This window comes from Oratosquilla oratoria, chromosome 10 (assembly GCF_046742065.1).
Source record: "Oratosquilla oratoria isolate Oo_2021 chromosome 10, ASM4674206v1, whole genome shotgun sequence".
Taxonomy (NCBI): domain Eukaryota; kingdom Metazoa; phylum Arthropoda; class Malacostraca; order Stomatopoda; family Squillidae; genus Oratosquilla; species Oratosquilla oratoria.
The window spans coordinates 72,793,696-72,815,000 of NC_134786.1; the positions used below are offsets into that span (position 1 = coordinate 72,793,696).

General features: G+C 44.3%; 1 protein-coding gene across 2 annotated transcripts in view; it reads left to right on the forward strand.

The window, feature by feature from the left end:
- Positions 1 to 11,592, forward strand: part of Txl (Thioredoxin-like) — a 33,881-nt gene extending 22,289 nt beyond the window's left edge. For both annotated transcript variants that reach the window (XM_076192034.1, XM_076192035.1), the window contains one exon: positions 11,209 to 11,592. In XM_076192034.1, the coding sequence (XP_076048149.1) occupies positions 11,209 to 11,419 (211 nt within the window). In that variant the 3' untranslated portion in view covers positions 11,420 to 11,592. The remainder of the gene's footprint in view (positions 1 to 11,208) is intronic.
- The last annotated feature ends 9,713 nt before the right edge of the window (positions 11,593 to 21,305 follow it).

A 21,305-nucleotide genomic window follows, 5' to 3' on the forward strand; every position in this document is an offset into this window, starting at 1 on the left:
TTCACAACACGGTCGTCCAGCCTCTTCTGGTAGCTTAGAAGTGCTGGGTGGTGACCGCATCGCAGTCTGGCCAAGTGGACTCTGTCCTTACGTGGGAGAGAGGATTCAGAAGGGTGGATATCAGGGGGTCTGGCATGCAGCAGTGTGTTGTCTTTCAGTGTGTTAATGGAGCGGTGAGTGATATGATTATGAATATGTTTCCGGAGGCTGGTATTTGGTGGTTGTGGAGGAAGAGAAGAGAGTATCTGTGTGTAATAAAGGTCTATGGGTGTAGTTTTAATGTTTCTTGGTGTGTGTGGGTGTTCTGCTATGTAGTGTAGCGGGTGTGATGTGTTTGTGGTGGCTGCAGCAAGTGTTTGTGTGCCTCTCATGTCGAGGTGGTCCTTGACTTTGAGGACTTTTGTTTCATGGTGTAAATGGTCTGTAGGTGATGTATTTTTGCAGCCTGTAATTGTTTTTAGGGCTTTGTTCTGTATGATTTGAAGGGTGTTGTGGTGTGTCTCACTGAGATTAGGAGCCCATGCAGGACTCGCATAATTCATCACTGAGCGTATGCATTGTTTGTATATTGTTATATTAGTTTCTTTGTTTTGTCCAAATGTTGTTCCAGTGATTGACTTAAGTGCGTTAAGTCTAGGTGTGCATTTGTTTTTTATGTTTGTGAGGTGTTGTTTGAAAGACATGGATGTATCGTATGTTACACCAAGAATTTTCGGTGTGTTTGTGTGTGGTATTAGAGTGTTGTTGATGTAGAGATGAGGTACTCGTTGTTGCTGACATTGCCATCTTGATTATATTTATTGTAGTCGTACCTTCGTAATTTTCATTCTCTCTAAACTGGCTTCATCAGTTTTCTATGGTTATCAAAATACACGAGTGAAGGAGAACGAACGATTGAGCACTGCTTTTATTTTTTATAATACGATTATTATGACGCAACATCGCACGTCGGGCAGCTAATGCTGCCAGACGTGTAGTGTGCCCTGTAGTGAAGAGGTTAAGGGAGAGCGACTGGAGGAAGTGGATAGTTTTAGATACTTGTGTGCAGATGTGGCAGGAAAAGGTGGAGTGAAGGTTGAGGTAGAATGTAGATTGAGAGAAGAGTAAATGCCTTGGTGGATTAAAGAGTGTAATGAGGAATAGACATTTGGGAATGGATGCTAAGAGGAGACTGTATGAAGGAGTGATTGTGCCAACAGCACTGTATGGGGCAGAAACATGGAACATAAGAGAAGAAGAGAGAAGGAGTTTGAATGTGTTTGAGAAGAGGTGTCTGAGAAGTATGATGGGGGTTACTAGGCTAGATAGAGTGAGAAATGAGGAGGTGAGGAAGAGAACAGGGGTGGAAAAGGAGCTGGGAGATAGGGTTGATGAAATAATATTAGGATGGTTTGGACACATGGAAAGAATGAGTGAAGAAAGACTAGTAAAAGAGGTATGGAAGGCAGATGTGGAGGGAGTGAACATGAGGGGACGTCCTAGGATGAGGTGGATGGAGGGGGTGAAGGGGGCTTTTGGGAAGAGGGGAATGTCTGTTGAGGAAGGACGTGAGAGGACAGAAGACAGGGGAGAATGGTTGTATATGGATGATGATGTGATTGCATGAGGTGGAATGGGTGGGGGGATGGGTGGTGAGGTAGTATGTGTGAGCATACTCTTATTGTAGGGTGGTGGCCTGGACACAGTTAGCAAGAATGGTTCTTGGTAGTGATTTCTCCCATGTCTTATTGTATAGATTGATCCAGAATAAAATTGAAGGGTATTAACCCAAAAAAGGATCAACCCAAGCAAAATGTAATTTTTGCAGGAAAATGAATTTTTCCCTGATACAAACCTGAGGTACTCCTTACAATAGGATACTTCGTGTAGCGCAAATATCTCTACCGCTAAATTAAAATCCTCACTCTGTGGGTCTGGGCAACTCTTATCCTCAGTAAGGGGCCCTATTGGGGCAAGGGGGGGCCCTTGCCCTCCACCACAAGTCTCACACACTATACTCTATTCTCTGAGCCAGGTATGAAATTAAGCACAAGGTTTGTCAGGCAAGGAGAAGGAACTTTTTAGAGGGGTGGTTGATGAGGGCCATTAGAGGTAAGGAGTACCTCAGGTTTGTATCAGGGAAAAATTAATTTTCCTGCAAAAATTACATTTGTTCCAGAGAATAAACTCTTCAGTACTCCTTACAATAGGAGACTCGGACTTGGGAGGGAAGGAAGTTGTTATCTAGCCTGGAAAACCCCCGTAAGGAAAATTTAGTGTGCTAAGACTACGTTGACCAGACCCCTATATTTTCCCTAAACTTTGAAGAATGGAGACAGACAGGTTATACTCACTTTTGTACCACTGAAGGGCTTGAATTAATTCCCTTGGAATGCTTGAGAGCCCTCGGGTGAGGTAAGGGAATGTAGGAGTATGAGAAGGACTTTGGAAAGTTATCCCTGCATTTGCTGGATGAGTTGTCAGGGTCGGCTGTGTGCTCTTGGAGAGGAGTAAATCATTTCAGGACTTCTTGGGCGGCCACTATGGGGCCCAAAGAGAAGTTCCCTAAAGATTCCCACATAACTTCTTTGAGGTAAAAGGAATTGAATGTATTCTGGCTCTTCCATATACCTGCTTGAAGAACCTGGTTGACTGACAGATTCTTTCTGAAGACTAGGGAGGTCCCCACTGCCCTCAGGTCGTGGGCTTTCGCTTTAGGGCAATCTGTGTGGTTCATCTCGTAGGCTCTGCGGATGACTTCCTTGATCCAGTAAGAAATTGAATTCTTAGTGATGGGCTTCAGTTTACTTTTAGTAGAGACGAACAACCTCTTTAATTCTGGTCTAAGATGTTCGGTTCTCTTGAGGTAGGTCCGGATGGCTTGTACCGGATGGCTTGTACTGTTTCAGTCTGTTCTCCCCCTACAAATTTGTCTAAGGACAGAACACTAAAGGACCAGAATCTAGGTCGGATTTGGCAGGATCTTGGTTTTTGGCAATGAATTGAGGCATGAAAGTGAAGGAGACCTCTTTCTATCCTTTGGAATGGGCGACTCTATAAGAGATGGCATGTAACTCCCCTACTCTCTTGGAAGATGCCAGGGCTAGCAGAAAAACTGTCTTCAAGGTGAGGTCCTTCAGATGTGCCTCTCGGAGGGGTTCGTAAGGGGGACCCCTCAGAGAGTTCAGGACTAATGCCACATCCCACGGAGGTGAACTGATTTCCCTGGGGGGGGGGGGCATGATCTTTTGAAGTGCCTGAAGAGCATGGAAATTTCCGGTGAAAGGGCTAGGTCCATTCCCTTCAGAGAAAACACCTGATTTAGAGCTGCCCTATAGCCTTGTACTGCCGAGAGGGAGATCTTGGACTTCCTGAGGAAGTGGAAGAAGGAGGCAATCTCAGGCATGGTGGCTTGATCTGGGATTATTTTTTCCTGGAGTGGCACCATTCTGCAAAGGCATTCCATTTCCCTTGATAAAGGTTAGCTGAGGAAGAGTGAATAGGAGCTGACATGTCCTCTGCCACTTCTCTGGGAAAACCTTTCTTTAGGAGGATCCGGACCATAGTCTGAATGCGTGAAGATTGAGTGCTGAAGGGTTCTTGTGCCAAGCCCCATTGATGGGTTGATGTAGAAGATCTGGTCTTCCCTGAAGGGCCAGAGGCTCTTCTACTGCTAGATCGAGGGCGTCTGGAAACCATGGGGCTTCGGGCCACCAAGGAGTGATCAAAGTCATCCAAAGGTTGGATGCGTTTCTTGCTCTCTGGAGTACCTTCTGGAGCAAGGGAAATGGTGGGAAAGTATAGGTGTTCAGGTTGTCCCAACTTTGCAAAAGAGCATCTTCTCCTGCTGCCAGAGGATCCAGGAGAGGGCTGAAATATATTGGGAGTTGGTGATTCCATCTCGTGGTGAAAAGGTCCACTAGAGGGGAGCCCCATTTGCTGAGGGTGAACTTTGCTACTTCTTGATGGAGGGACCATTCTGTGCTGATTATCTGATTCTTCCTGCTGAGGTGGTCTGCCCAGACATTCCTCTTCCCTGGGATGTAGCGGGCTTTGAGTGACACTTGGAGATTCTTGGTTAGATTGAGGATGTCCATCGTCAGAAGGCATAGTTCCTGGGAGACTGTGCCCCCTTGCTTGTTCAGGTGGGCTACTACCGAGGAATTGTCAGACATTATGCCCACTACTTTCCCCTAGACTTGATCCTTGAAGTGACGGAGAGCCAGGAGTACTGCTTTCAACTCTAGCCAGTTGATATGGGCTGTCTGCTCGACTGTGGACCAGGAACCGCTGACGTGATCGTCATTGAGGTGGGCTCCCCAGCCCTCCTTGGAGGCATCGAACAGGAGGACTTCGGGGGGAGATGGGCTGAGAGGCATCCCCACGAGCAGGTTGCACGGGTCCTTCCACCAGAGAAGAGAATCCTTGACTTCTTCGGTGAGGGAGATGTGTTGTAGGGGTTCTCCCTCTTGCGGGGCCCACTGAGACTTGAGGAGCCACTGTAGCGGTCGCATTCTTTGTCTGCTCCTGGGGATTAATCTCTCTACGGAGGCCATATGGCCCAGGAGGATTTGGCATTGTTTCGCCATCAGGAACCCGGTCGATAGTGCCTGTGCAACTAGAGAAGTGAGATTCTGGATCCTCTTTTCTACTGGGAAGGACTTCATTAGCGAGGAGTCCAGGATCATACCCGAGTACGTGACTCTCTGTCTTGGTTAGAAATCTGACTTCTCCGGGTTTACTACGGTGCCCAATTTCCGGACGAAGGTTAGGACCATTCTCAGGTGTTCTTGGCATAGCTGGGCGGAATGTGCAAGGATCAGCCAGTCGTCCAGGAAACGGGGTAGGTGAATTCACCCTGGAGTGGGACCACGCTGAAACGAGTTTGAACACTCGGGTGAAGACTTGGGGTGCTGTGGTAAGTCTGAAGCATAGGCAGGTGAACTGGAAGGTGTTGCCCCTGTGGACGATTCTGAGGAATTTCCTGGAGGAGGGATGCACTGGTATTTGGAAATAGGCATCTTGGAGGTCCAGCGACACCATGAAGTCCCCTTCCCTGATAGACGCCCTTACGGACTCTGGGGTGTCCATTCAGAACTTCGTCAGGGAAAGGAACTTGTTGAGTGGAGACAAATCGATGACTGGTCTCCACCCCCTTGTTGTCTTTTCTACTAGGAATAGCCTTGAGTAGAACCCTGGGTCCGGAGTCGAGACTTCCTCTAAAGCTCCTTTCTAGAGCAGAACGGAGATTTCCTCTGCTAGGGCCCGCCCGTGAGCCAAGTCCGGGTGGTAGCTGCTGACTTGGATGGGATAGGGGGAGAGGTTTGGGACAGTGTGAAAAGGAAGACAATAGCCTGTCTTGGTGACTTGTAGGGTCCAGTCTTCTGCCCCGGCCTCTTCCCATGCTCTCCAGTAGAGGGAGAGGCAACCCCCTATCTTGTGCGGACGGGCTGGTGAATTCCTAGAATTTCCTGTGGGGGGTCCGGAGCCTCTATAATGTTTGCGTCTATGTTTTCTAGTCGGAAAGGGGCGGGGCTTTTTTGTCTGCATTTTCGACTTGGAGAGGAGGGGTGGCCTTTCTTCTTTCTTCGAGTGAGGAAATGGCTGTCTTTGTGTCTGAGGAGTCCTCGGGGCTGATGGGGGTGTTGGCCTTGGCCTCGAGGTAGGGACGGCTACTTTTTCGATGGCTCTGTTATGCATCAGTTGGTTTTTGCTTGTGATTGCTGAATCCACCATGTCCGGGGGAATCAGCATGTGGGTTAGAAGGGGGCCCCTCTTCAATGGTGCATAAATTTCTCTGAGGAGGGGATCACTGGGGTCTCCTAGGATGGTGTCTCTCCTGCGTGACTCGATGTTGGCCCAAGACATTGAGAGGCAGGCCGCTTGATGCTTCAGGGCTCTGCTCGAGCTTTCCAATAGAACCTGGAGGTTGCATTCCTCCTGGGCTTGTAGCTTGGGTAAAAACTCCCTTACTGAAGCCAAGACGCGCTCCAGCCAGGAGTTCACAGCAAGAGAGAGCCAGGCCCTGAACTAGGTCCCTGGATTCTCTGCCGGAAAGGATGACGTTTCTTCTGAGTAGTGAATCCACGTCCGCTTTGACAAGCTCTGGTAACCGAGCCAGGATCAAGGCTTCTTTAAGGTTTGTCCCTGATGGGATGTAGAAGCATTTTTGCTGTTCCACTGGAACAGAACGCCAGCGCAGTTTCTTGGTTGTCCAGTTTGTGAGTGCGTCGGAGGCCTGGTTCATGGCTCTTACCGTCTGTGTACTCCATGGGAGTTGGATTGGAGGTGGTTTTGTTTGAGAATTGCCCGAAGATTTCCGACTCGAACGTGGCTTCCTCTTCTTGTGGAGGGCTCAGTTGATTAGCTCTCCTAACTTTAGATAGGATCTCTGAGAAGGAGGGTTTAACAACCATCGGGGATTCCGACTGGGAATCCTGCGAAGTTTGGTAACTTGCCCTCTCATCCCCGGTGCTGTGGACGTTGTCCTTGTCATAGCTGGCGTCTGTCCGGTCAGCGAGAAACACTGCGTCTTCATCCTCGTCCCTGATCGGTTCGGGGGGGGGGGGTTCCGATCAGCTGGAACATGTTCTAGGGGGGCTCTTGTGGGCTTTGAATCCTTTCGAACTTCGGAGTTCAGCTGGAACTTTTCTTGAGTTGCCCGGATGAATTCGCGTTGTTCATCCATCATCTGTTCATTCATTGTGTGAAAGAGGGAATAGATAGTGGGGAGAAGTTCCTGTAAATACCCACTTGGAGAGTCGCAATTAGGTTCAGATGGTCCGGGGGACCCTAAGGAGAGGCTCTCTCTTCTGGTAGAGGTGGTTTTACCCACAAGTAACGTGCGAGTAGGCTCACCTCTGTCCTTATGATCAAAGGGCATGGAAAGGTCTCCGTTGATCCCCCAGGCTCTTCCTAGGATGGGTTTTATGTGTACTGCAGGATTCCTGAGGAGAAGAGGCTGAGGGGCTCTTTGTCTTTGAACCCGGGTTCTTTGTCCGTGTCGGCGTCGAGTTTCCGGGAAGGGTCGAGGGCAAGCCACAAGCGACCTCATCGGGGAAAAAACTCGTAGAGGAGCAGTAGCTAGAGGTGGCCGGAAGCGCATGTCCGTCTGAGCTAACCGCCCTGGTTGAAGGAATAGAGGACAACTTGGCCTGAGAATGACTCGAGGTGGACGTTGTACAACTTTCCTGTCTACACTCACAATCTGAGTTACGACCTAGATCGGTTGCGACCAACCGGTCGTAAGTCGAAACGGTTGCAACTTGGACCGTATACATTTGAGGTGTATACTCAAGGACATATGATGCAGAGCGTAAATCCAGCTCAAATGTTTCGTTTGTGGCCTCATAGTAGAACATTCTCAGTGTATGCAAAATATCCAATACTCTTTGATTGTTATACTAAATGATAAATTAATAATAATAAATTAATAGGATAGGGTAAAGAAAGAAAATATATTACACAGGATTCTTATTAGAGACCGAAAATACAAGTTAACACAAAGATACTAAATATAAAAAATAGAAAATATGCATTTAAAAAACAAAAAAATTAAATTCCACGTTTTGGTTGCACGTCATCTACACTTTCTTCGTGCATACGGTCGAGGGAAAGATCCGGCAGTAGGTCTGGCGAGGCACCATGGGGGATCCGTTGGTATCCGCTGGTTGAGGCATGATTGATAAAAAGAGGTTGAAGTAATAAAGGTCTAATAACATTTAAAATAATTCCCTCAAATGTACATGAAAACAAGTGCAAGATTCGCTTCTATGCACTGGGCTCAATCGTCGCCTCCCATGCGAAAACGTTCGGTCTCTCTTCGTAAGAAAAGAACGATAATCATAGCATAACGTTATTTCATCAAATAAATATTTTATGCATGGAATAGTACAGTGAGATATATTGTCTTATTGAATATAAGATATTATACTTCAGAACTCCAGGAATATCATAGACTTGGGTTAAAGCTATTTGTATCCATGTTCGTACACTACAGCTTTCGACTTTCGACCAATAGAGAACTCGAACCAGAATGAAAAGCACGAATGTAGGACTACTGTAAACCGACTCTCTGTCTTGGCTTTCGGGGAAGCGTGTACAGGTAAACGTCGACTTACGATGGCATTAGGTTTCGATAGAGCCATCGTAAGACGATCTCATCGTAAGTCGATCCCCACTCTGTTCCGTGGTCACTGTACCTAGCCTACCTGTATATTAACCACCAGAGATACTGAATATAGCCTATTAAACATGTACAGTAGTTTATTTAATTATTTTTATCCTTTTTACCATATTCAAACACTATAATATGTATTTTCAGTACGGACTTAAATCTCGCGGGCAGCAGCCAATGCCAGCCGTACGACGTGACGTAATAATACTCGCATCATAAAATATAGTCACCGCTTATATCGATCGTTCTCTCTTTCACCCGCGAATTTTGAAAACCACAGAGAATGAATCATTTGAGAGAATGTAAAAACACAGGGGCGACTACAATAAATATAATCAAGACGCCTACGTGTGCGGCACCGTATGGAAGGGGTTAAATTATCATATCGTCGTCGTCGTCGTCGTCATCGTAAAGTCGAACAATCGTAAGTCGCGGCCATCGTAAGTCGACGTTTACCTGTATCACCGATCTGGCAAAACTGCCCTTTCTGACCATTCCCACCTCCCCTGATTATCGGTGGGAACTGGGAATCGAAATATGGTATAACATCAATTCCAGTAAAATTATGGTATATGGTAGACATCGTATGGTAGATGGTAGACACACACTAAATTATGGTAGAAATACCATAATTATGGCAGACAGCGCAACCTTGGTGAGATGCTGTGCTGTGCTGCCGTAACTGTCGTGCGGGATGCTGGACGCCACATGCAAACGCACAGTAAACCAGTAAACTCATAATATGTGCATGTAGGCATCTGCTGAATGTGGTCGTAAGTACGGATGGACGTAAGTCGCACCGGTCGTAACTCGGATAGTGAGTGTACTACGCTTTGGAGGGAGAGAATTGCTCGTCTCCTCTGAAGCCGTAGTCTGCCTTCTCTTGTTTTTGGGGGGTGAAGGTTAGGGTTGCCCACTCTGTTAAGCTACAATAAAGGACATAAAATCTTTATTGATATTTATTTAAGTGGCTATAGATCATAATAGGTGCCTATATTAAATGCAGTTCAAAATCACATTTCTCTTACCTAAATGAAAATATAAAAACAAGAATGAGAAGACATTTATTCTAATCTTTAGAACTATATTTGCCCTGGCTTTTTGCTGCCTTCAGAAAATTTGTACCATCTTTGCTGTTTTTAGCGAATTCCAATTTTTTTTGTTAAAATGTATGAGAAGTTCGTTCTTAATTCATCAGAGCATCAGTTCCTTTTATCTCGCCATTTTGATGACATTAAACTAAAAACTCTCTCACAATAAGATGATGTTCCAGGAATGGATTGTACAAAAGAAACTATTTTGAAAACATTGATACATTTAAAGTCCATAGATTTCAAAACAAAATACCACTTTCTGGTTATTGTTGAGCTTATGAAGAGTTCAGAGATTTTGATAGTGTTGAAGTTTCTTTGAATAATACTACTTCATCAAAAAGTTCATCCATCCTTAATCTAAGCTTTCCTTCTAGCTTCAAGTGTTCTACTACTTCTACAAATTTCTGAAACTTTGGGAAATGAATGGCCTACGAAGCTTATGTTTGATAATATGCCGAATGTTGAATTTCATAGAAATCTTTTCTGTTTTTCCAAATATCTGTTAACATGAAATATTGGCACTGCTAATACTAGTTTTCTCACATAGATTTCACAGCTCTTCTGGTATTTATAACACATTACGGCTCAATTTTGTGAAGGGTGTCATCATTACATTGTTGTATAATACGCCATATTTGTTTTGGTTCTTCGTGAGTTCAGTTGATAGGCAGAAGTATTGCCTTTCCAAACGTCCAACGGCACCTCCTTTCTTTCTCTATTATTTTCCTTTTCTTTTTTCTTGATGGTGGTTCTCATATTTAGTAACATACTTTACGATTTTCTGGTTTTCCCAAAATTGGTATGAAAAATTTAGTTATACATAAAATGAGGTTAATTTTACACCCTGGACTACAGTCTACCGCTCTGTGTGTCTGGTATTGCGCAGAATGCGGAGTTGACAATCTGCACTCTTACAAGAAGTAAACGCTTTTGCAATCATCACATCTCAAGAGTATTGAACTACCAGTCACACCAATTTCAAAATAAAGGACAACTAGTGTCATTTCAAATCTCAATAAAGGACAAGGACAAATAGTGCTGAATAAAGGACTGTCCTTTGAAATAAAGGACGGTTGGCATCCATAGTGAAGGTGGAAGCCATTTTCTATGCTTGCGCACCTTTTTCCATGCATGCGCTTTCCTGTGAACATGAAAGTACACAGACCACTGACTATCATCCCATTGAATGCACGTCTCACACGGGGATGATGGTGAACACTTGAGAGCTCTACACTTTATACACCAAATATGAGGGTCCGCTTGTGCTGGCGGTAATGGGGTGAGACAAGGTATCTCCCTTTGGTGAAGGCACACAACCTATCTTGAACAACAATACTGGAACCAGATTCCATACTTACAGTGAAGGGTATGATACCTGGTGGCGGTTAGGGGAATATACAGGAAAGGGAGAGGGCACTCAAGAAATTCCAGGACACAGGATGGTGTAGGTAAAACCCGATGAAATTGAAGGACGACGAACTCCTTAGCGTCCTGGGAGTGAGCTGTCGATGATCGAAGCAGGTTGCTTGATTTTCGGCACACAATTTAAATATTGAACCGTTGATTAATTAATGGTTCGCTGCCATGCTAATAAGGGATTTTGACTTAAAATCGGCCCAAAAAGGGGGAAACCGATAAAAACGAAATAGTAGCAGATATAGTTGAGAGATGTTGACTCGTTGACTACCGCGAAGAGAATGGAGTGTAGTGTGCGAGACTTGTGGTGGAGGGCAAAGGCCCCCGTTGCCCCAATAGGGCCCCTTACTGAGGATAAGCATTGCCCAGAACCACAGAGTGAGGATTTTAATTTAGCGGTAGAAATATTTGCGCTACGCGAAGTATCCTATTGTAAGGAGTACCAAAGAGTTTGTATTCTTTGGAACAATCTGTAATTTTTACTTTTGCAGTGCGATCAGAATAAATACATGATTTTCTTGTAACTTTAATTTTCTTTTCCAGATTAACACCAAAGGAATTAGAAGGAGAATTGGTGTCATTGAAGTATGTAAAACTTCAGAATGTAAACAACCTCACCATATTCTTTAGGGACAACCAGACAGAAACCGAGACTACAAGGATTGACCAACTCCGCATCATTGGCTCACCCGTCCAGACCACTAAGATGTCAGATTTCAAACGAATTGCCGGGAAGAAGGGGGAGAGTCATTAGCAAAGCCAATAATTAGGGCACTTGATTTATTCCAGGTCACTTCTTATGCACTTCAATTTTTATTTGTTTGAATTTAACAAATTTTATTTCTGCTTCTGAAAATTATTTGTCATTTCTTTCTGATATTGGTACTTTTTATCTTGATTAGTTGTTATTAAACACATGAAAGAAAAGTTGTTTCAATTCCTTAACCACTTCCATTCGGTGATGCCTACGTAGGTGTCATGAGGAGCAAGTGGGTATGCAATAATGCCGACATTGGCGTCTTGATTATATTTATTGTAGTCGTACCTGCGTGACCCTCACTCTCTAAACTGGCTTCATCATATTTTCTATGGTTATCAAAATTTACGGGTGAAAGAGAATGAGCAATAGAGCAGTGACTTTACTTTTTATAATGCGATTATTATGACGCAACATCGCACATCGGGCAGGTAAGGCTGCCAGACGTGCTATGTGCCCCAGAGTGAAGAGGTTAAATGAAACCTGTTACAAATTAGTACTTCAATGTAGACAGTTCCTAGTTCATCAATCTGACCCATACAGTGTCAGCCCAATGGATGGCTCAGATATATGCTGGCATTGGCCAATTTTTAATTTTTTGTAGATGGTTAAAGAAAATTAATTTTGGAGATGGTTCAAGAAAATGGAGAAAAGTGGAAGGTGAGCCAGCTGTTGTTTGTGGACGACACTGCACTTGTGGCAGGATCGGAGGAAGGTGACAGAGTTTGGGAGAGTGTGTGATAGAAGAAAGCTGAAGATAAATGTGGATAAAAGTAAGGTGATGAGATGTACAAGGGATGAAAATGGCAGTAGACTGGAAGTGAGCATTAAGGGAGAGCAACTGGAGGAAGTGGATAGTTTTAGATACTTGGGTGCAAATGTGGCAGGAAAAGGTGGAGGTAGAATGTAGATTGAGAGAAGCGAGTAAATGCCTTGGTGGATTAAAAAGTGTAATGAGGAATAGACATATGGGAATGGATGCTAAGATGAGACTGTATGAAGGAGTGACTGAGCCAACAGCACTGTATGAGGCAGAAACATGGAACATAAGAGAGGAAAAGAGAAGGAGTTTGAATGTGTTTGAAATGAGGTGTCTGAGAAGTATGATGGGGGTAACTAGGCTAGAGTGAGGAGGAGAACGGGTGGAAAGGGAGTTGGGAGATAGGGTTGATGAAAGAATATTAGGATGGTTTGGACACATGGAAAGAATGAGTGAAGGAAGACTAGTAAAAGAGGTATGGAAGGCAGATGTGGAGGGAGTGAACATGAGGGGATGTCCTAGGATGAGGTGGATGGATGGGGTGAAGGGAGCTTTGGGGAAGAGGGGAATGTCTGTTGAGGAAGGACGGGAGAGGACAGAAGACTGGTGAATGGGGGAATGGTTGTATATGGATGATGTGATGCATGAGGTGGAATTGGGGGGAGTTAGTATGTGTGGGCAAAATTTGATGCAGTCCGAAGGGATTTCACCCCGTCTTCTCCTTTTATGCATGGGGGGGTTGCCAATTTAATGAAGTGGCCTTGCTGTGGATGTGTTGTGTCTTGCGACACTGCTTCTGACCCAGGGCAGTGGATAAGGTGCAGGGATGACTTGTCATCCAGGAGGTGCTAAGATAAGAGGGAGGGTGGAGTGTATTCAGGGATGGAATTGGTGGGAATGATTTTATGCCTTTTCCTTTTTAGCTACCTCCCTTGTAAGGGGGAAAAAGCCTTGGTATATGTATATGCACGTAATTTTTTGCATGATTTGTCTCAAGATAACAAAGTGAAAGTACATATACCAAGGCTTTTTCCCCCTTATAAGGGAAGTAGCCAAAAAGGAAAAGGCATAAAATTATTCCCACCCATTCCATCCCTGAATACACTCCACACCCCTCCAGCCTCCCTCTCATCTTAGCACCTCCCGGATGACAGGTCATCCCTGCACCTTGTCCACTGCCCTGGGTCAGAAGCAGTGTCGCAAGACAGCACATTCACAGCAAGGCCATTCCATTAAATTGGCAACCCCCCCCTCTCCGTCCCCCCATGTATAAAAGGAGAAATCCCTTTGGGCTGCATCAAATTTTGCTCACGTACTACCTCACCCCCCATCCTGCCGCCCATTCCACCTCATGCATCACATCATCATCCATATACAACCATTCTCCATTCACCCCTGTCTTCTGTCCTCTCCCGTCCTTCCTCAACAGACATTCCCCTCTTCCCCAAAGCCCCCTTCACCCCATCCATCCACCTCATCCTAGGACGTCCCCTCATGTTCACTCCCTCCACATCTGCCTTCCATACCTCTTTTACTTGTCTTTCTTCACTCATTCTTTCCATGTGTCCAAACCATCCTAGTACTCTTTCATCAACCCTATCTCCCAGTTCCCTTTACACCCCTCTTCTCCTCCTCACCTCATTTCTCACTCTAGCCTAGTAACCCCCATCATACTTTTCAGATATCTCATCTCAAACACATTCAAACTCCTCTCTTCCTCTTTTATGTTCCATGTTTCTGCCCCATACAGTGCTGTTGGCACAATCACTTCTTCATACATCCTCTTAGCATCCATTCCCAAATGTCTATTCCTCATTACACTCTTCAATCCACCAAGGCATTTACTCGCTTCTCTCAATCTACATTCTACCTCCATATCCACTCCACCTTTTCCTGCCACAATTGCACCTTAGATACATATACCAAGGCTTTCTCCCCCTTACAAGGGAGGTAGCCAAAAAGGAAAAGGCATAAAATCATTCCCATTCCATCCCTGAATACACTCCACACCCCTCCACCCTCCCTCTTATCTTAGCACCTCCTGGATGACAGGTCATCCCTGCACCTTGTCCACTGCCCTGGGTCAGAAGCAGTGTCGCAAGACATAGCACATCCACAGCAAGGCCGCTTCATTAAATCGGCGACAACCCCCCCTCTCCTTTCCCCCATGCCAAAAAGGAGAAGACGGGGAGAAATCCCTTCGGGCTGCGTCAAAATTTACTCACATACTACCTCACCCCCCCATCCCCCTGCCCATTCCACCTCATGCATCACAACATCATCCATATACAACCATTCTCCGTTCACCCCTGTCTTCTGTCCTTCCTCAACAGACATTCCCCTCTTCCCCAAAGCCCCCTTCACCCCATCCATCCACCTCATCCTAGGACGTCCCTTCATGTTCACTACCTCCACATCTGCCTTCCATACCTCTTTTACTAGTCTTTCTTCAGTCATTCTTTCCATGTGTCCAAACCATCCTAATACTCTTTCATCAACCTTATCTCCCAACTCCCTTTCCACCCCTATTCTCCTCACCTCATTTCTCACTCTAGCATAGTAACCCCCATCATACTTCTCAGACACCTCATCTCAAACACATTCAAACTCCCTCTCTCTTCCTCTCATATGTTCCATGTTTCTCCCTCATACAGTGCTGTTGGCACAATCACTCCTTCATACAGTCTCCTCTTAGCATCCATTCCTAAATGTCTATTCCTCATTACACTCTTTAATCCACCAAGGCATTTACTTGCTTCTCTCAATCTACATTTTACCTCCACCTTTTCCTGCCACATTTGCACCCAAGTATCTAAAACTATCCACTTCCTCCAGTCTTTCACCCTTAATGCTCACTTCCAGTCTACTGCCACTTTCACCCCTTGTACATCTCATCACCTTACTTTTACCCACATGTATTTTCAGCTTTCTTCTATCACACACTCTCCCAAACTCTGTCACCAACTTCCTCAATCCCTCCTCCGATCCTGCCACAAGCGCATTGTTGTCCGCAAACAACAGCTGGCTCACCTCCCACTTTTCTCCATTTTCTTTAACCATCTCCAATCCCTGACCCACTACCCTTGCATTTACCTCTCGCACTACCCCATCCATGTATAAGTTGAACAGCCAGGGTGACATAACGCATCCTTGACGAAGGTCCACCTTTACCTCGAACCACTCTCTCCATTTCTAATCCAGACACAAGCACAACTACTCTCATAAAAACTCTTGACAGCTCCCAGAAGCTTTCCTCATATCCCGTAAATCCGCAAAACCTCCCACAGTTCCTTTCTGTCTACCCTTTCATAAGCCTTTTCTAGATCCATAAAGCCCAAAAAACATCCCCTTTCCTATAGCTTTCTCACATATGTCTTACCACAAAAATCTGATCTACACAACCTCTACCTGTCCTAAATCCACACTGTTCCTCACCAATTACTCCCTCTGCTCCTCTCCTAATCCTCTCAATCAAGATCCTCCCATAAGCTTTCCCAACTACACTTAACAAGCTAATCCCTCTGAAACTACGACATTCACAATGGTCCCTTTTTCCCTTGTAAAGTGGAACTATACAGACACTCCTCCAGTCCTCCAGCACTCTACCCTCTCCCCAGCAAACATTAAATAACCTCACCAGCTAGTCCACCATCACTGTACCTCCCTTTTTCAGACATTCTGCATGGCATCCATTCAGACCAGGTGCCTTACCTGCTTTCATCATCTTAACAACTGCCTTCACCTCATCCTTATTTCTCCTCCATTTTCCTCACTCATCACTCTCATTTTCTTAGCATTTCCCACTGCAGCTATCTTTCCCTCCCTATCCTCCTTCACATTTAGCAACTCCCTAAAATATTGTGCCCATCTTCTCCTTACTGCTTTCTCTTCCATTATCATCTCTCCATCTGCACCTTTTACCTTTTCTTCTCTACTTGATTCGCCTCCTCTTCCTCTCTTAATTTCTTTCCAAAACATCTTTTTATTACTTTCAAAATTTTCTGTCATACTCTTACCCCATTTCACATCTGCTCTCCTCTTTGCCTCCTTCACCTTTTGCTTTACTTCTCTTTTCTTTTCTTTGTACCTCTCATATGACTCCCTCGTCCTATTTTGTAACCAATCTGTGAAAGCTCACTTCTCTTCTACAACCTTGTTTCCTCATCCCACCATTCACTACCCTTCCTTCTATTTCTTCCTGTCCTTCTTGCTCTACACACCATCTTTGCACACTTTGTGCACCCAAGTATCTAAAACTATCCACTTCCTCCAGTCACTCTTCCTGCTCACTTCCAGTCTACTGCCACTTTCACCCCTTGAACATCTCATCACCTTTTACCCACATGTATCTTCAGCTTTCTTCTATCACACACTCTCCCAAACTCTGTCACCAACTTCCTCAATCCCTCCTCCGATCCTGCCACAAGCGCAGTGTCATCCGCAAACAACAGCTGGCTCACCTCCCACTTTTCTCCATTTTCTTTAACCATCTCCATGAAAAGAGTGCTCTCAATTGATTACAGGGTGCATATGGTAATTGTTTCATTGTTTCATGGACACTGTATGGAAATAGGCAGGTAACCACACTACCCGAAACAAAAGCAACCAATCAGTATACATTGAGACTTTCTCAGCAACGCCTTGCATCCATGGAGAGCTTTACATTTCCTCATCTATGGAAAAGGCATGTGCTACTTATGTTAATCTCTGCCAGACACAGCAGCAGCAAGATCTCAGAACTGCTAAAAGTTGCTGAACAGTTTGTCAGGAGAGAGTTGATTTCACCTGACTACAATTATGAAGGTGTTGACAAGAGGAAACGCCATTCTCGACAATTAGACACCAGGGATGCCGAATTTGTCACTCAGTTGCAAGCCATGGTTGATGAAGACCCCAGCCAGTCCATGAGGTCCATTGTCAGAGAGCTGCAAGTGTCTGAGGGCACCAAAAGGAAGTGTTTACATGAAGATATCAGATATAGGTAATACAAGATGTGTAAGAGTCACCTCTCCACAAAGATGTAGGAGAACCACTTCAAGAAGAGCAAGGTGCTCAACAAACTGAAGCACCCATCGGAGAACGACATGCTCAGGTTCTTTTCAGACAAAAAAGAACTTTTGCTGGGACCAGACCCACAACTCTCAGAACAACAGGATTCTGCACCATGTCACACCTCTAGAAAATCTCAGAAATTGCTCTCCGACAATTTCTTTGACTTTGTTGCCCCTATGTGGGCCCCTAACTCACCTGACCTCGACCCTATGGACTATTTTGTATAGGGTGCAGTTGAACAAGATACTAACCGCATCCCATGCAAGAGTAGTGATGATATGATCCGTTGGATCAAGGTTGTCTTCGCCAATCTCTCCAAGAAGTTTGTGAAGAAGGCCTGTGCCAGGTTTCGAGGGCATGGTGAGGACGTCATTGATGTCAAGGGCGGATTCATCGAGTAACGGGACACCAGAAGTGTGCTGATACAGAGCGTTTTCTTTTTTTAAATAAATGCATTTTCAACTAAATTGTGACTTTCTTTGTGACACTAAAGAACTAAACAATTACAGTATGCACCCTCTATATCTTGGATCAAGCTAGTTGGCAAGATAAGGTGGTAAATTTAGCATACAGACGCTCCTCAACTTACGTTTTAGTTGCGTTCCGAACGGCCGAACGTAAGTTGTTACTGTACTATACATCCGTAAATTCTATTACCGTATCTTATAAAACACCCCTAAATCATTAATTATACACATAACATTGTAAAATACAGTAAACTTCCACTTATCCGAACTCCAAGGGGGATTAGAAATGTCCGATTAACCGAAATGTTCGGTTAATCCAACTTTGTATATTTCATTCCCGTAGAGTTTTATGCGGTAATGTCGTATGCAATATTCGTACCTGTAAACTTAACATACACATGGAAATGCTTATAATAGTTCATAAACATATTCTATAGAGTATAAACAGCACATGGAGTGTGCTGCCACCGTGTGAGCACTTAGTGAAGCTTGCGGATGGCGGAAGAGGCGGCGGGGTGTTTGAATGTTCGGTTGAGATCCAAATACATTAGGTTGAAGCGATGGCTACCGTATTGAGAAAATATTTGGTTAATGCGATTATTCGGTTAAAACGCGTTCGGATAAGCGCGAGTTTACTGTAACATTAATTTCAAATAAATTAAATTCAAGCAACATAAATTGAGATGGAGGAGGAGGAGGCAAGGAGGCACGTTCAGTCTGTCGTTTGTATCATGTAAACAATGGACGCAGCGTCATGCGTAAGTATCGTTTGAACTACGGAGAGCGCGCTAAACTAAAAAATTCACTCAAAAAAAAATTACAATTTTTTTACAGTCAGTTCAAACGTTAAATCGAAAAAACGTAAAACGAATGAACGTAAGTAGAGGAGCGTCTGTATTCTTTCCCTCGTTCACATTTTCAATGCCATACCCATAATTATTATGCATTTATATACCATCTTACTGGATTTATATATCTATGTTACTAAAAGAAATAGTTAATGAAACAAAACTGCTCAAATTTTACCCAAAATATGAAAACAATGTGTTGCCAGTTCTCCCCCAAAGCACTCTTCTGCATTGTTACAATGTTACAGAAAAGTGGGGGAAAGCAAAAATATAAAGTGTACAGTGGGACATTTATACATGCATGTATGGGCTTTTTTCCCCCTTACAAGGGTGGTAGCCAAAGTCAAAGGGCATAATTCCATTCCCACGCACTTCATACCACCCTTACCTCTTATCTTGGCTCCTGGATGTCAGGCCATCCCTGCATCTTGCCCATTGTCCTGGGTTAGAAGCAGTGCAGCAAGTCACAGTACATCTACAGTAGGGCCACTTCATTTAATTGATGGCCCCTTTCTCTTTGTGCCCTTGTTCAGAAACATTGAAGACACGGAGAAATACCTTTGGGTTGCATCAAAATACCATTCACACCCAACCACTCCCATGCATCACAGTATCATCCATGCTCACCCATTCTCCACTCACACCTATCTTCTGTCTTTACCTTCCTTCCTCAACAGACATCCCCCCTTGCTCAGTGCCCCTTACACCCCCATCTATTCATCACGGTCGCCCTTTCATGCTCACTCTATCCACTTCGGCCTTCAACACTTCTTTTACTAATCTTTCTTCACTCATTTTTTCAATGTGTCCAAACCATCCCAGTGCTTTTTTTTTATCAACCCTATCTCCACTCTCCTTTTCCATCCCTGCTCTCCTCACCTTGTTTCTCACTCTATCCAACCTTTTAACCCCTACCATACTTCTGAGACATTTCATCTCAAACATGTTTAAACTCTTCTTTTATGTTCCATGTCTCTGCACCATACAGTGTTGTTGGCACAATCACCCCTTCATACAATCTCCTCTTAGCATCCATTCCTAAATATTATTTGTCATTATACTTTTTAATCCCCCAAGACACTTGCTTCTCTCAATCTACAATCTACTTCCCCTCCTCTCTCTCCTGCCACATGCACCCCCAAATATAAAAATCAATCCACTTCCAGCCTCTCTCCTTTAAGACTCACTTCCAAATTGCTGTCATCCTCTCCCCTTATATTTCTCATCACTTTACTTTTACCTACATTTACTTCAACTTTCTCCTCTTGCACAACTTCACAAACTCTGTTGCTAACTCCCATAATCCCCTCTGATCCAGCTACAAGTTCAGTATCATCAGTAAACAACAACTGGCTTACCATCCACTATTCTCCAATGCCTTGCCCATTACCCTTGTATTTATTTCCCACACCATCCATATACATATTGAACAGCCATGGCGACATGACAGCCCTGGTGCAATCCCACTTTTACATCAAACCAATTGCTCTCTCCACTCTAATACAGGCTATACTACTCTCATAAAAACTATCAACTGCCTTTAACAGCTTTCTTCTGATCCTACGTATCTGCAAAACTTCCCACAGTGCCTTCCTGTCTACCCTGTCATAAGCCTTTTCAAAATCCATAAGGGCCCAAAAAATGTCCTTGCACTTTGCTAAAGCTTTTTCATATATCTATGTTACTACAAAAATCTGATCTATGCAACCTCTACCTTTCCTAAAATCCCACTGTTCCTCCCCTAATCCTCTCAAAACCCTCCCATAAGCCTTGCCAACTACACTCAAACTGATCCCTCTAAAACTACACTCACATTTGTCCAATTTTACTTTGTAAAGCAGAACTATACAGGCATTCCTCTAGTCCTCCAGCACTCTATCCTCCCTTGGACAAACATTAAACAACCTCACCAACCAGTCCACCATCACTGTACCCCCCTTCAGACACTCCACATGACACCCATCTAAGCCAAGTGCCTTACCTGCTCTACTTTAACTGCTTGCACCTATCTATTCTTATATCTCCCCCATTTTCCTCATCCATCACTGACATTTAGCACCTCCAACTCCAACTACCGTACCCTCCTTATCATCCACATTTAGCAACACACTAAAGTATTCTGACCATCTTCCCCTTATCACAGCCTCATCCATTATCTCTCCATCTGCATCTTTTACATTTTTCTCTCTACTTGATTTGCCTCCCCTCTCTCTTACATTCCTTCCAAAGGATCTTTTTGTTATTTTAATTTTTTTTTTCATACTCTTCCCCCATATTACTTCTGTTCTCCTTTTTGCCTCCTTTATCTTATGTTTTGCTTCTCTTCTTTTTTCTTTGTACCTCTCATACATTTATCTTGTCCTATTTTGCACCACATCCATGAATACTTGTTTCTTCTCTTCAACAACTTTATTTCATCATCCCACCACTCGCTACTTTCCCTTCTATTCCCCCATCCTTCTTGTTCCACACACCATTTTTGCACACCTTGTTATTCCCTCCTTGAAACACTTCCATTCCTCCACTCTCCTACCTGTTCTCTATCCTTCACCTACTCCTACGGTTCTCTCAGCTTTTTCTTGTACTCCTTTTCCTTCTCCTTTATACAGTTTACTCTAAGCACCTTCTATCCTTTTCCTTTCTCCATCCCTGACCCACCACCCCAACATTCACCCCATCCATGCATAAATTGAACAGCCAGGGCAATGTAATGCATCCCTGACGAAGTCCCACCCTTACCTCAGACCACTCACTCT